The sequence below is a fragment of the Thalassophryne amazonica genome, chromosome 9 (assembly GCF_902500255.1).
Source record: "Thalassophryne amazonica chromosome 9, fThaAma1.1, whole genome shotgun sequence".
In the NCBI taxonomy this organism is placed as follows: domain Eukaryota; kingdom Metazoa; phylum Chordata; class Actinopteri; order Batrachoidiformes; family Batrachoididae; genus Thalassophryne; species Thalassophryne amazonica.
In genome coordinates, this window is record NC_047111.1 from 54,191,036 (window position 1) to 54,203,798 (window position 12,763).

General features: G+C 40.2%; 1 protein-coding gene across 1 annotated transcript in view; it reads left to right on the forward strand.

Moving 5' to 3' along the window:
* rbm27 (RNA binding motif protein 27) overlaps positions 1-12,763 on the forward strand; it is an 87,923-nt gene that overhangs the window by 20,034 nt on the left and 55,126 nt on the right. Inside the window, 4 exon segments of the mRNA XM_034178058.1 lie at positions 475-599; positions 928-1,007; positions 6,765-6,958; positions 7,380-7,667. Coding sequence (XP_034033949.1) covers positions 475-599; positions 928-1,007; positions 6,765-6,958; positions 7,380-7,667 — 687 coding nt within the window.

The following is a 12,763-nucleotide window of genomic DNA, read 5'->3' on the forward strand; positions in this document are numbered from 1 at the left end:
AGGACAGTGCATAATGTTGAGGTAAACACAAAAAAGTAATCTCAATAAGAACATTATCTTCAGACCTTTGAATAACATGGTTTAGAATTAAGCATGCAATATGTTTTCTGTTTGTGTTCTGTCTGTTTGTTTATTTGTTTTTTACCACCAAGGACCATGTTGAAAATAAATGTTTTCACTTTTTGGCCTGTTCCGATAACAAATTTTGCTGGATGATATAGTGCTCAAAAAAAAAAAAAAAATCACAATAAATGGTACTATCATGGTACCTTATGCATGTGAAAGGCTATATCGACTATGGTACTATATCAACTTATCGTTCAATTATATTGATTATCATGACAAGCCTAATCACTTTAACATGTTATCCTTTTTATGTTAATCCATAAATAAAAAAAAAAAGTCATTTGTCAGTCTTTCAAGACTATGCCTCATCATATGATTACATTTGTATGACTAAATTTCTCACTGCAGAGACGATAGGATTTGTGGACAAACTTTTTGAGTGTTTGACAACCAAGATCTACTTGGGAAATCCTGTTGCCAAGGAGATGGCCAAAGAGGAAGTCAAACAACCAACTGTCAGATCAGATATGGAGGTGAGAAGGATTGCTGAGAGATTTTTGACCTATGTTGGAAACTTGAAAATGGATGTCTATCCTGTGATTCATCTACATTATCAGACAGTCAGTAATTTTCTACATACATGGGTCAATTTAATGCATGACACACCTCAAGTAGTCATTCTGTTATTGTATGTAGCATTAGTTAAAATAATGACAGTAAAAAATGAATTACTCTACAGTACTTAATGAAGTACAAATTTGATACATATTCATTAAAAAAATTTGTTTTAATATGTCTTGAGTTCTGGAGACATCTTTGTCTTTGACACAAATGTTTGATTTGTAAATTCTTTTTCTGAAGGCTGAAACAGTGGAGGAGGAGAGGGAAAACAAGAGGAGGAGAAGTCCTCTGAGAAACCGTGCTGAGTTTAATGAGTCCAGGTATGGTTTTGTCTTCAGGGATGTATTTCACCTCGCATTTCTGATTAGGGTTGGGCACCAAGCCATCAATGCAGTCTTTCTGCATATAAAACTTTACACCACTAAAAATCTGATGTAAATAAAAAGACATAAATCTTGTAACTATTATTTTGCAAAAAGTTATCTAAATTAAGTAGACATCATTGATTTAAAGTACAAATTGGATAATGGAATGTGTTTTGTTTAGAAAATTGAGTTAGGAAGTTTTTGGTCATAGTGTACTTAAACACTAGGGGTGAGTGGAAATCAATTCTTAGATGCATCGCGAAGCAGAGGGTGGATGATTCTAGATTAATTCAAAATGTCAAAAATCAATTTTTAGAAATATTTATTGCAGGGCTCGAAAAGTGGGTGGTGGCCAGTTAACAAGTACTTTTCACATCCTTATCCAAACCTGTATTTCTACTTTAATCAAGTAATTTTTTTTTTTTTTTGAGTCTGTAATGGGCTTTTTATTTAAGGACATTTGCATTGTGGCTTCTTTACAACCTCTGTGATCTAAATCTAGGGCAGATGGACAGTGGAGCAGCTCCCCAAAGCTGTGCTGTGAGATGAAACAGGAAAAACTGCCTGTTTTTGAACTGTGATAAATTAACAAGAACAAGAATCCCCAGTGACAAGTTCTGGCTACACAGTTTTAACTTAAAAATAATCTAAAAACAAACACGACAGTTATAAGATGAAGCGTTTGTTTGGATCAATTTAGAAAGTCTTTGCTTTAATAATTCACCCTCTGTAACCACTTTTTTAAGGCTCACCTGAAGGGCTGCTGAAAGCAGGCTTGCATTTTGTTTCATAAGGATCTGAGGAAGACTCAAAATGGATTATTTGTCAAGTACCATGGTTGTCATTCATGGTTGATCACCTAAAATCTTTTCTGTCACCACGACACCAGGTCTCACCCAAAGTTTTCTGCTGGTTGCCCTTCTGGTTGCTCTCTATGGTGGATCTAAGAGCATGCGGCGCATATTAGAATAGAATAGAATGCTTTTTATTGTCATTATACACAAGGTACAACGAAATTAAAAGACAATTCCCGTAGTGCAAAGGTGTAAAAAAGTAAATATAAAAAGACAAATAAGAATATATACATGTATTTTACAAAGGAGTCAGTAGTGTATACAGTGGTCCCTCGCTATAACGTGGTTCACCTTTCGCGGCCTCGCAGTTTCGCGGATTTTTTGCATGCTTTTTTTTTTTGTTTGTTTTTTAACAGCGGATTGTGTTCTGCGTCCTTATCAGGCGGGCCGGTCGTGGCACCGGTCGGCATCACCACGATTGCTCTCACTGCCTCCGATGCGCTTACTGAGTCTGCGGGCTCGGTAAACGCAGCAGCGGGCCACTCACACCTCCCTCCTGTCTGCTGTGTGGAGCTGCTCCAAATCTGGCAGCGGGTCCAGAGACTACACTCCCTGTTTTGATACGGATGTTGACCGCAGCTGCAGAGCTCCGTGGCCACCGAGAGAGGACTTGGATTCTTTGCGGGTCCCACTTCCGTACCTTCGGAGACAGTGAGCGAAGGGAGAGTTCTGCATGTAAAAAAGAGAGCGTTTACACAGGAGAGAAAAGTGAGAAAATGTTAATGCCTGTTTGAGAAAAGGGTATAAAGTGTGTAGTGAGGGGTTTTACAGCCTTAAAACATCTCTAATAATTGCAAAAAATAGCGCTGACTACTTCACAGATTTCGCAACTCCCGCGATAAATAAGGGACCACTGTATATAAGTCAGCCGACCGTATAATGTGCATTCAATACCCGTATTGCACTTGGGTAGAACATGTTGGTGAGTCTGGATGTGCAGGCCTTGATGGACCGGTACCTCTTTCCTGAGGGCAGCAGTGAGAACAGGCTCTGTCTGGGGTGTGAACCATCGAAGCTGATGCTTCTGGCCCTGCACAGACATCTGGTGTTATAGATGTCTGACAGAGAGGACAGCTGCGCTCCTATGATGTTCTGTGCTGACTTCCTGACTCTCTCCAGAGCCTTCTTGTCAGCCTGAGAGCAGCTCCTGTACCACACCAAGATGTTGTTGGTGAGGACGCTGTCTACAGAACACCTATAGAAGGACACCAGCGGTTCCTGGGACAGGTTGACCTTCATCAGTGATGTTAAAAAGTACAGACGCTGCTATGCCTTTTTCACAAGGGCATTGGTGTTGGTGCCCCATGTAAGGTCCTGAGAAATGTATGTTCCCAGGAACTTGAAGTCACTGACCCTCTCTACAGTGTCTCCCTGAATCGGGGGGGGGGTCCCTTCCTATTCCGCCTGAAATCTAACACCAACTCCTTTGTCTTTGAGGAGTTAAGTGCCAGGTTATTTAGGGAGCACCAAGTAGTGAGGTTCAGGACCTCTTCTCTGTAGGCTGTCTCATCGTTGTTGTTGATGTTATTGTTGGCCATGACCATTTGCCGCTCCTTAGTAGTAGAAAAGGAGCAGAAAATTTTGCTGTAGTAGTTCCACTAAGTTCAGTAGCTTCTGTAGCACAAACACAAGTTTGTAGTCTCCCATTGTTGTTGTTACATGGCATCTTGTCACTGGGATTAATGTTGACATCAAAGAAGTGAGACTTTGATGCCATCATTTCACAAACATTGCGTATTGGTTGTACAAAACACAAAGGCAGCATTTTGAGATTTATCCATTCTGTAACCAGTTTTCAAAAAGCAAGTTCTATGTGGATGAAACGGCAATGCTATACAAAACTCATCTCCAAAGGTTTTCTGTGGTTTTTTTTTTGTTTTGTTTTGTTTTGTTTTTTTGACAGATCAGTGTATTTTCTGGAAAATGGGGACCAGTCCTCTTTTTACAATAGTGGTGTAGCAGATCATAACTGGTCCATGAGCCATATGGACTGCCCCCCACGGGCTGCACGCATCTTAGTGGTTAGCACGGGTGCCTCGCAGCAAGAGGGGCTTGGGATCACTTCTCACACAGTCTGTGTGGAGTTTGCTTGTTCTCCCCGGTTTCCTCTGAGCACTCTTTAGGAAACTGTCAAAAAAAAAAGTCATTTTTGACTGTTTTAGGTTGCTTGAATTGAGTGTTTCATCATCTTACTGAGAAGACCACCCAAAAAACTACTAGGAACAACATTTTGATGATTTGTTCTGAAAGGGCACAATTCGTCCAATATTTTGTTTTACATAATCTACTATACAAATAATGATTATGATAAGCCCACACACAGACGTGCATGCATACGTGTGCAGCGTACAATGGTACCAAACTGCACTCTAAATGCAATGCAACACAAATGGGACAAATAATCCGTCATCTGACATACAAAATACCAATCAAATGACAAGGATCCACTCAGCCGTTATATAATCAGGGTTCTTCCCAGACATTTTTAGTATAGCGGCGCTGTTGACAATTATCACCCAAGGCGGCACGCTTTGCGAGTCATTTTGACTGGTTTTAGATGCATTGAAAGCAAGATTAATAGACCAGAAATGACACTTATCTTGTAATATCAAAGTTCTATTTTGCATTTTTCTAAGTTAAGAAAATAACATTGAAAAGTTTAAAAACACATTACTATTTGATGGACATAACATTTTGCTCTCTTCTTCAAAAATGACACACTGTACCTTTAATCCAGTAAGACAGGCAGAGATTTTCTGTCATGTAGACAGTTTAGGGTTTTTTTGTTTTTATGGGGGGTTTCAACATTTTGGAGTGTGATTGCATACTTTTTTAAAAATAACATAACCCCTAATTTTCTTGTTTGAATAAGAGCTGAACCTGGACTGATTTGATTGTCAAATCAAAATCCTATTTATTGCCAAGTAAGTTCTCACATATAAGTAATTTGATCTGTGGTCATTGATGCATAAACGACAACAAAAAGAAAATGAAAAAAATAATTCTGTAAGAAGTAACAGGAAGAAGTAAAGAATAAAATCTGCTCTTTTAATGATGAAACCCTGGATGAAAAACTTTCTGAATCAGTTTTTCACACTTCACTGTTTCACTGAGGCTGTGTGGTAAAATTGCTTTGCTGCTTTTTTACAGTGTGTAGCGTCCGCTGTTCACACTTTTTCCTATCCTCTCGCTGGCTATGCAAGCAGAAGGCACTCTCTTTATTGGAAGACTTTGACATAGGGTTTTTTCCCCCCCACTGTGAGACGCTGTGCTCTCTCACTGTTTGAGCTGCAGCGCTGTTCTGCTTGGCTCTCTGCCGGCAGGGGAGGAGCGAACAGGCAGTTCAGCACAGACAGCCTGGCTGGATTAGAAAACTATCTGAGAGCAGGGCACAGTATAACAGCGCTGTCATAACACTGATGGCGTAATGCCATTGTTCCATTGTCTGGGGAGAACCCTGATAATAGACTATATCTGCTGCAGTCAGGTGACGTGAGCTTCCCCTTGGCCTCCTCCAGCCAATGGGGTCATCAGTACTCGATCAACTGTGTACTGGTTCATACCAAACCGTAAGCTTCAGTGGGCTCAGAGCCCACCAAGAAGAAGTAGTAGTTGCACTTCCTTGACTGGCTGCTTGGTTTCTATTCTAGTCCATGTTAAAATGCCCAGCTTTAGAGCTGAAATAAACATGGTTACAGCCTGGATCAAAAAACTGTTTTGGTCTCTATCAGTAGTTCCCCCTCTAGGACAGCTGTACGAGGGGGTGGTTCCTCCCCTCTATAACTTGATAGTTTTAAAGCATACGAGGTCTGTTAGAAAAGTATCGGACCTTTTTATTTTTTGCAAAAACCTGATGTATTTGAATCACGTGTGCTTGCATGAGCCAACCTTGAACCTTCGTGCGCATGCGTGAAACTTTTTCACGCCTGTCTATTGCGTCATTTCCTGGTGTGGGACGTGTGGTGTGCGCTCGGCGGATTTTCATTTCAAGGAAAAAGACGGAACGACTGGAGCAGCGCCGCATCAAATTTTGCCAGAAACTGGGCGACAGCCAGGTGGAAACCATTCAGGCGGCTTTCGGTGACAATCCTATGGGCATCACACAGATTAAGGAGCGGTACAACTGGTTTAAAGACGTCCGCACAACGGTGGAGAGCGAGTCACGCTCCAGTCGGCCTTCAACATGCAGAAATGACCAGATCATTTCCAAAGTGAACTCTGTGGTGATGCGGGACTGTCGTGTGACTGTCCGAGAAATTGCAGAAGAGGTGGACATCAGCACTTTTTCGGTACATTCAACTGTGACAGAAGATTTGGCCATGAAAAGAGTGGCTGTAAAATTCATGCTGCTGCTGACGGCGGCGCAAAAGTGCTTCCGTGTTGAAGTCTCACAGGACATGCTGTGACATGCCCATCTCTTCACAATTTCTCGGATAGTCACACGACTGAAAAGTCACCGAAAGCCGTCTGAATCATCCGAATGGTTTCCACCAGGCTGTCACAAAGGCTGCTTACCAGAAAATGATGCAATCGACAGGTGTGAAAAAGTTCACGCATGCGCACGAAGGTTCAAGGTTTGCTCATCCAAGCACACGTGATTCAAATCCTTCAGGTTTTTGCAAAAAAATAAAGAGGTCCGATACTTTTCTAACAGACCTCGTAAGTCACAAAGGCATGTATAATTAGGGTTGTGGTTGCTTTGAGTTTCATTTGATCATGTTAGCCTTATTTAAATCCACAATTACCTCAAGGTAGTTATCACAACAATGATTTGGAGACACTTTCCTGTTGTTGAACAGTTACTAGTGTGTCCCAACAATTACAATAATGTGTCTTTGTTTTTTGCCCCACCACGCAGGTGTCGTGATGACAGAAGGCGAGAGGAGAGAAAGCGCCGTGATTTTGATCGGCATGGGAAAAGTGACTCCCATCGCGAACGAGAGCGCCACGAGCGGCGGAGGAACAGCCCACGCGAGAGAAGCTACAGTCGGAGCCGGAGTAGGAGTGGCAGCAGAGGAAAGAGCAGGGACCGTGAACACAGAGGAGGCAGAGGTGAGAGAACTCCCCAGCCCCCACCCAGCACAACCAACAACATGATCACAGGGGACCATACCCCTGCCACCGCAGCTGAACTGTGTAGTAGTGATGCTGGAGTGTTACCTGAGACATCCTGGGTGTCAAGAGCAGTGAAGGTTGTTGAGAGGAGACTGGATCAAGGGCTGGATGTAGCTGATTGTGCTATTTTCTGATTATTATTGTCAGTAAGGATGTGGACAGCTTTACATGGACATCAGTGTGGCTTTAACAGCACCAACTGGAATTGGCCTTCTTATCCTGAAGGTTGCCATGATGAGCGATACTGTTGTTGTTGTGTTTTTGTTGTGTTTTGTTTTTTCCAAATTAGGGTTTTCTTTTCCTGCGGCATTACTTTATCTTGTTTTGTTGATGCATCTGTCTCTTTGTTGCTTAACAGACTACAAGTCAAAGTTTGAGGTGGAAAGGAAGGACCCTGAAGGCTACACCTCTTCTTCCACTTCTACTTCACAGCATCCCCTGCCTCTTTCCACACCAGCACACCCCTTTTCCTCTTCTTCTTCCTCCTCTGGTGGTGGTGTTTCCATAGTAACCCGAGCTCACCTACCCGATAGCACGACAGATAGCTGGTCTGGATACTTCGGTCCCCAGAGGCAAGATGGTGGCAGCAGCAAGTCATTCAGCAACAAGAGTGCATCACTTAAACAGCGTTGCAGGGATTACGATGGTAGGAGTAAATCTAATTTGCCTCCTCTTTTAACTAACTATTTTGTTTCTGTTCTTTCTTATTACGTTCCTTCTTGTAGTTACAATCGAACCTTTCCGTCCAAGTATATTTTATGGTCCTTGTAAAGGTGACTCTGACTGGTATTAACTGCTGGTGTCTTCCCACGAGGGTTATTGAGTTCCTTGTTTAGATTCACTACTAATGACCACTGTGTAGTGCTCCTCCCTAGTCTCAAGTGAAAAGCAGAAAAGCATCAGCTCTCTTGAGAGACAGGTGTTTTAAAACTTACCCATAGTCTCTTTAGCACACTGCTGTTTGACAAAGTGCTCACACGACAGGGACACCGGGGATTCAGTTCCTTAATGAGACTGACTCATTACTGTAGTGCATGTACTGTTTGAACAATCAGTTATTTTTCTCTGTTATTGTTTTTGTTGTTTATAGATGGATAGATAAAGATATAGATATATTTTACAGGTCCATCTAAAAAAAAAAAAGAAGAATATTGTGAAAAAGTAAAAAAAAAAATAATAATAAATAAATAAAAAGCATTCTATTGTTTTTAATCAGTTATTTCAGAAAGTGAAAATTGTATATATTCTGTTATCACTGCTAAAGTGTTTCAAGCATTTTTTATGTTATTTTTGATCATTGAAGCCTTTACCTTTTTATTTAAAAAAAAAAATGCATATCTCAAATTGTATTTCATATGATCTTCTCAAAAGAGGATTTATAATATAGAAATGCCAAACTTCTGAGGTGTGTATTCATTTATGTGCTCAGTACTTGGTTGGGGCTCCTTCTGATGAATTGCTGTATCAGCATGGTGTGACATGGAGACAATTAGTCTGTTGTACTGCTGAGGTGTTGTGGAAGCACAAGTTGATTGTTGCTTTAATGCTGGTCTTCAGCTCGTCTGTATTGTTGGGTCTTGTGTTTCTCCCTTCTTCCTTTTGACAGTGCCAGATTTTCTTTGGGGTATTGTCCATATGGCCAATCAGTACAATAATGCAATGGTCAGCAAACCTGTTCTTATTAGGTTTGGCACTCTAGGGATGTTAAGTATGTTTGAAAAAGAATTCAACATCTCCATGAAACGTGTTAGAAGATGGAAGCACGGAGTGCCCTAAAACCTCCTGATAGATGGCTGCATTGTCTTTGTACTTGATTAAACACAGTGGACCAACACGAGCAGATGACATGGCACCCTAAATCATCACTGATTGTTGAAAGTTCACACTGGACCTCAAACAGCTTGTATTCTGTGCCTCTCCACGCTTTCTCCAGACTCTGGGACTTAGACTTCTGCAATGAAATGCTAAATTTACTTTAATCTGAAAAGAGGACTTTGGACTAGTGAGTTCTTGTTCTCTTTAGCACAGGTAAGATGCTTTTGGTCTTCTCTCTGTTTTAGGAGTGGCTTGGCACTAGAAATCCAACACTTGTAGTCCATTTTTCCTGGGCATGTCTGTGTGTGTTGGGTCTTGATGTACTGACTTCATCCTCAGCGTGCTCCAAGTTCTTCAGTCAGCTTTGCTTGACAGTCTTCTGAAGGCAGCAGTCATCCCTGTTGTTGTGTATTTTTTCTGACCTCACTTTTCTCTTTCAGTCAACTTTTCATGAATATGCATTGATACAGTACTCTGTGAACAGCCAGCCCTTTCAGCAGCTGTGTGTACTGTCAGTACACACAACCACAGTCGTGAGGAAGTTTGGACACACTTTCTCCTTCAACTCAGTGAGAAAGTGTGTCCAGATGTTTGGCTGGTACTGTATGTTTTGATATATTTTCTGACCCGTTTTACTCCTCAGCTGTAATTTTATGTAGCTGTCATCAAAACCTGTGTTTTCAGTTTCACCTTATTTTGATCAGAATAATGTTTCCTCTGTTGTTTGCTTGGACCCCAGGTTGATATGATGGTATCTGGTCAGACTCTGTAGCAAAATTTTGAACTTTGTCAACTTTTCATAACTACTGCACTGTCAGAGCAGTTTTCATACAAGATTTTTGCATCAGAGCAACATCAGTACGTAGGAGTAGCTATTGACTTGTAGTGAAGTCATGTTAGAAAAAAACGTAACATTCTTTCAAAATGAAATGTTTAAAACATATTAAATAGTCTTTCTTCAAAAATTGCAGCAAAGTGACCATATTTAGTAAAATTACGTATATCTAAGCCTGGCATGATGATAATAAGTGTTAACAGTATTAAGAACAGGAATTTCTGGTGGGGTCCACATGGACTCGAGGTGTACAAGTGAGTATGTTTCACGACATGTATTGATGATGATTAAAGTACTTGTGTGGAACAGCCCATTTTAGAATAATATTTGTTGTACTACGTTTCTGATTATTGCACTTTATCTTGATACCCCCCCCCAGTATGGTCAGTGACACTGCCAGATGATGGCTTTTTGCCTTTGCATATGAATGTGATGCAGCTGTTCCTTCAGTTTCACTGTTTGACACAAGTTGATGCAGTGTTTCTCGAGAGGAAATCCAACTGTGAGGTGCATTGAGTGGAAAACAGAAACAACAAGCAAGAAAGTCATCACTTAGGCAATTGCAAACGTATTTTATTGTACAAAAATAAACTGTGTAAGCTAAGAACTTTGCAATAATAGCACATTATGAACAAAATGAGCATGATTCATTGCTGTATTGAATCTGATTGAATAAATATAGTTTAATTCATTATTATTATTTCCTACCAGTAAGTAAATCAATAAAAATGAGCTATAACAAAAAGTATGTTAAACACTGAGATCCACAAATTGAAACTTGCTATAGGTAGTCTGGTGCAAACACTGACTTTATTTGAGGTTCTTCACTCTGGGTCTCAGCCAAATTGGCAGTTTGCCTTTATTTTGAAGGTGTGCACTTTAACAAGCTGCCTCCTCCTCCACTCTCCTCCTTTTTTCTCATCTGCTGCTCTGTCTGTGCTCTCCTTTCACCTTCACGTCTGTCTCTTCTTTTCTTCTTACCTGTGCTTCCTTGATGCCAGAGTTCTTGGAGAAAATTTTTCTATATTCAGTTGTCCCATCCCATTGCATTGCAGCTTTTTAGGCAGTACCATGGTTGTTTTAACTAATGTGTATCTCGTTCCATTAAATACCCACAATTTAAAATTGAAGGGCACAGAGGTGGACTTGTATTGATTGTATTGATTGATTGATTGATTGATTGATTGACTTGTATGTATGAGCAGCATCACAGTCCTATTCAGAGTGATGCAGATGCACCTACGTGATTTTTTTTATTTCCAAATTAATGGATGTTTAGTGTTGTTTTTCATTATTTCATCTACCTTATTCTTCATTTCAGTTATTGAAAAAATAATTTTCTGGCCTGGTGGGGGCACACGTTAGCCTGTCTGCCAGCCAGGCTTAAATACTACAAGGGTAACACTCTTGTGGCGGTGGGCAGTGGAGCGTGGTGTGTGATGAGTGGGTTCAGAATAAATTAGTCAAACAAAGGTTTATAAACTCTATTACAAAATATACTCAGAATCATTAAATAATTGAAAATTACTTTATAAATTTACATATTAAACACAATGTAATATGAACATGTCAAATGCAAAATTACAAAATGGTGTCACTGTCCAAATACAACCCCTGGCAAAAATTATGGAATCACCGGCCTCGGAGGATGTTCATTCAGTTGTTTAATTTTGTAGAAAAAAGCAGATCACAGACATGACACAAAACTAAAGTCATTTCAAATGGCAACTTTCTGGCTTTAAGAAACACTATAAGAAATCAAGAAAAAAGATTGTGGCAGTCAGTAACGGTTACTTTTTAGACCAAGCAGAGGAAAAAAATATGGAATCACTCAATTCTGAGGAAAAAATTATGGAATCACCCTGTAAATTTTCATCCCCAAAACTAACACCTGCATCATATCAGATCTGCTCGTTAGTCTGCATCTAAAAAGGAGTGAACACACCTTGGAGAGTTGTTGCACCAAGTGGACTGACATGAATCATGGCTCCAACACGAGAGATGTCAATTGAAACAAAGGAGAGGATTATCAAACTCTTAAAAGAGAGTAAATCATCACGCAATGTTGCAAAAGATGTTGGTTGTTCACAGTCAGCTGTGTCTAAACTCTGGACCAAATACAAACAACATGGGAAGGTTGTTAAAGGCAAACATACTGGTAGACCAAGGAAGACATCAAAGCGTCAAGACAGAAAACTTAAAGCAATATGTCTCAAAAATCAAAAAATGTACAACAAAACAAATGAGGAACGAATGGGAGGAAACTGGAGTCAACGTCTGTGACCGAACTGTAAGAAACCGCCTAAAGGAAATGGGATTTACATACAGAAAAGCTAAACGAAAGCCATCATTAACACCTAAACAGAAAAACACAAGGTTACAATGGGCTAAGGAAAAGCAATTGTGGACTGTGGATGACTGGATGAAAGTCATATTCAGTGATGAATCTCGAATCTGCATTGGGCAAGGTGATGATGCTGGAACTTTTGTTTGGTGCCTTTCCAATGAGATTTATAAAGATGACTGCCTGAAGAGAACATGTACATTTCCACAGTCATTGATGATATGGGGCTGCATGTCAGGTAAAGGCACTGGGGAGATGGCTGTCATTACATCATCAACAAATGCACAAGTTTATGTTGATATTTTTGACAATTGAAAGGATGTTTGGGGATGATGAAATCATTTTTCAAGATGATAATGCATCTTGCCATAGAGCAAAAACTGCAAAAACATTCCTTGCAAAAAGACACATAGGGTCAATGTCATGGCATAGGGTCAATGTCAGTGAGCAGATCTGATTTGATGCAGGTGTTAATTTGGGGGATGAAAATTTACAGGGTGATTCCATAATTTTTTCCTCAGAATTGAGTGATTCCATATTTTTTTTTCTCTGCTTGGTCTAAAAAAGTAACCGTTACTGACTGCCACAATCTTTTTTTCTTGATTTCTTATAGTGTTTCTTAAAGCCAGAAAGTTGCCATTTGAAACGACTTTAGTTTTGTGTCATGTCTGTGATCTGCTTTTTTTCTACAAAATTAAACAACTGAATGAACATCCTCTGAGGCCGGTGATTCCATAATTTTTGCCAG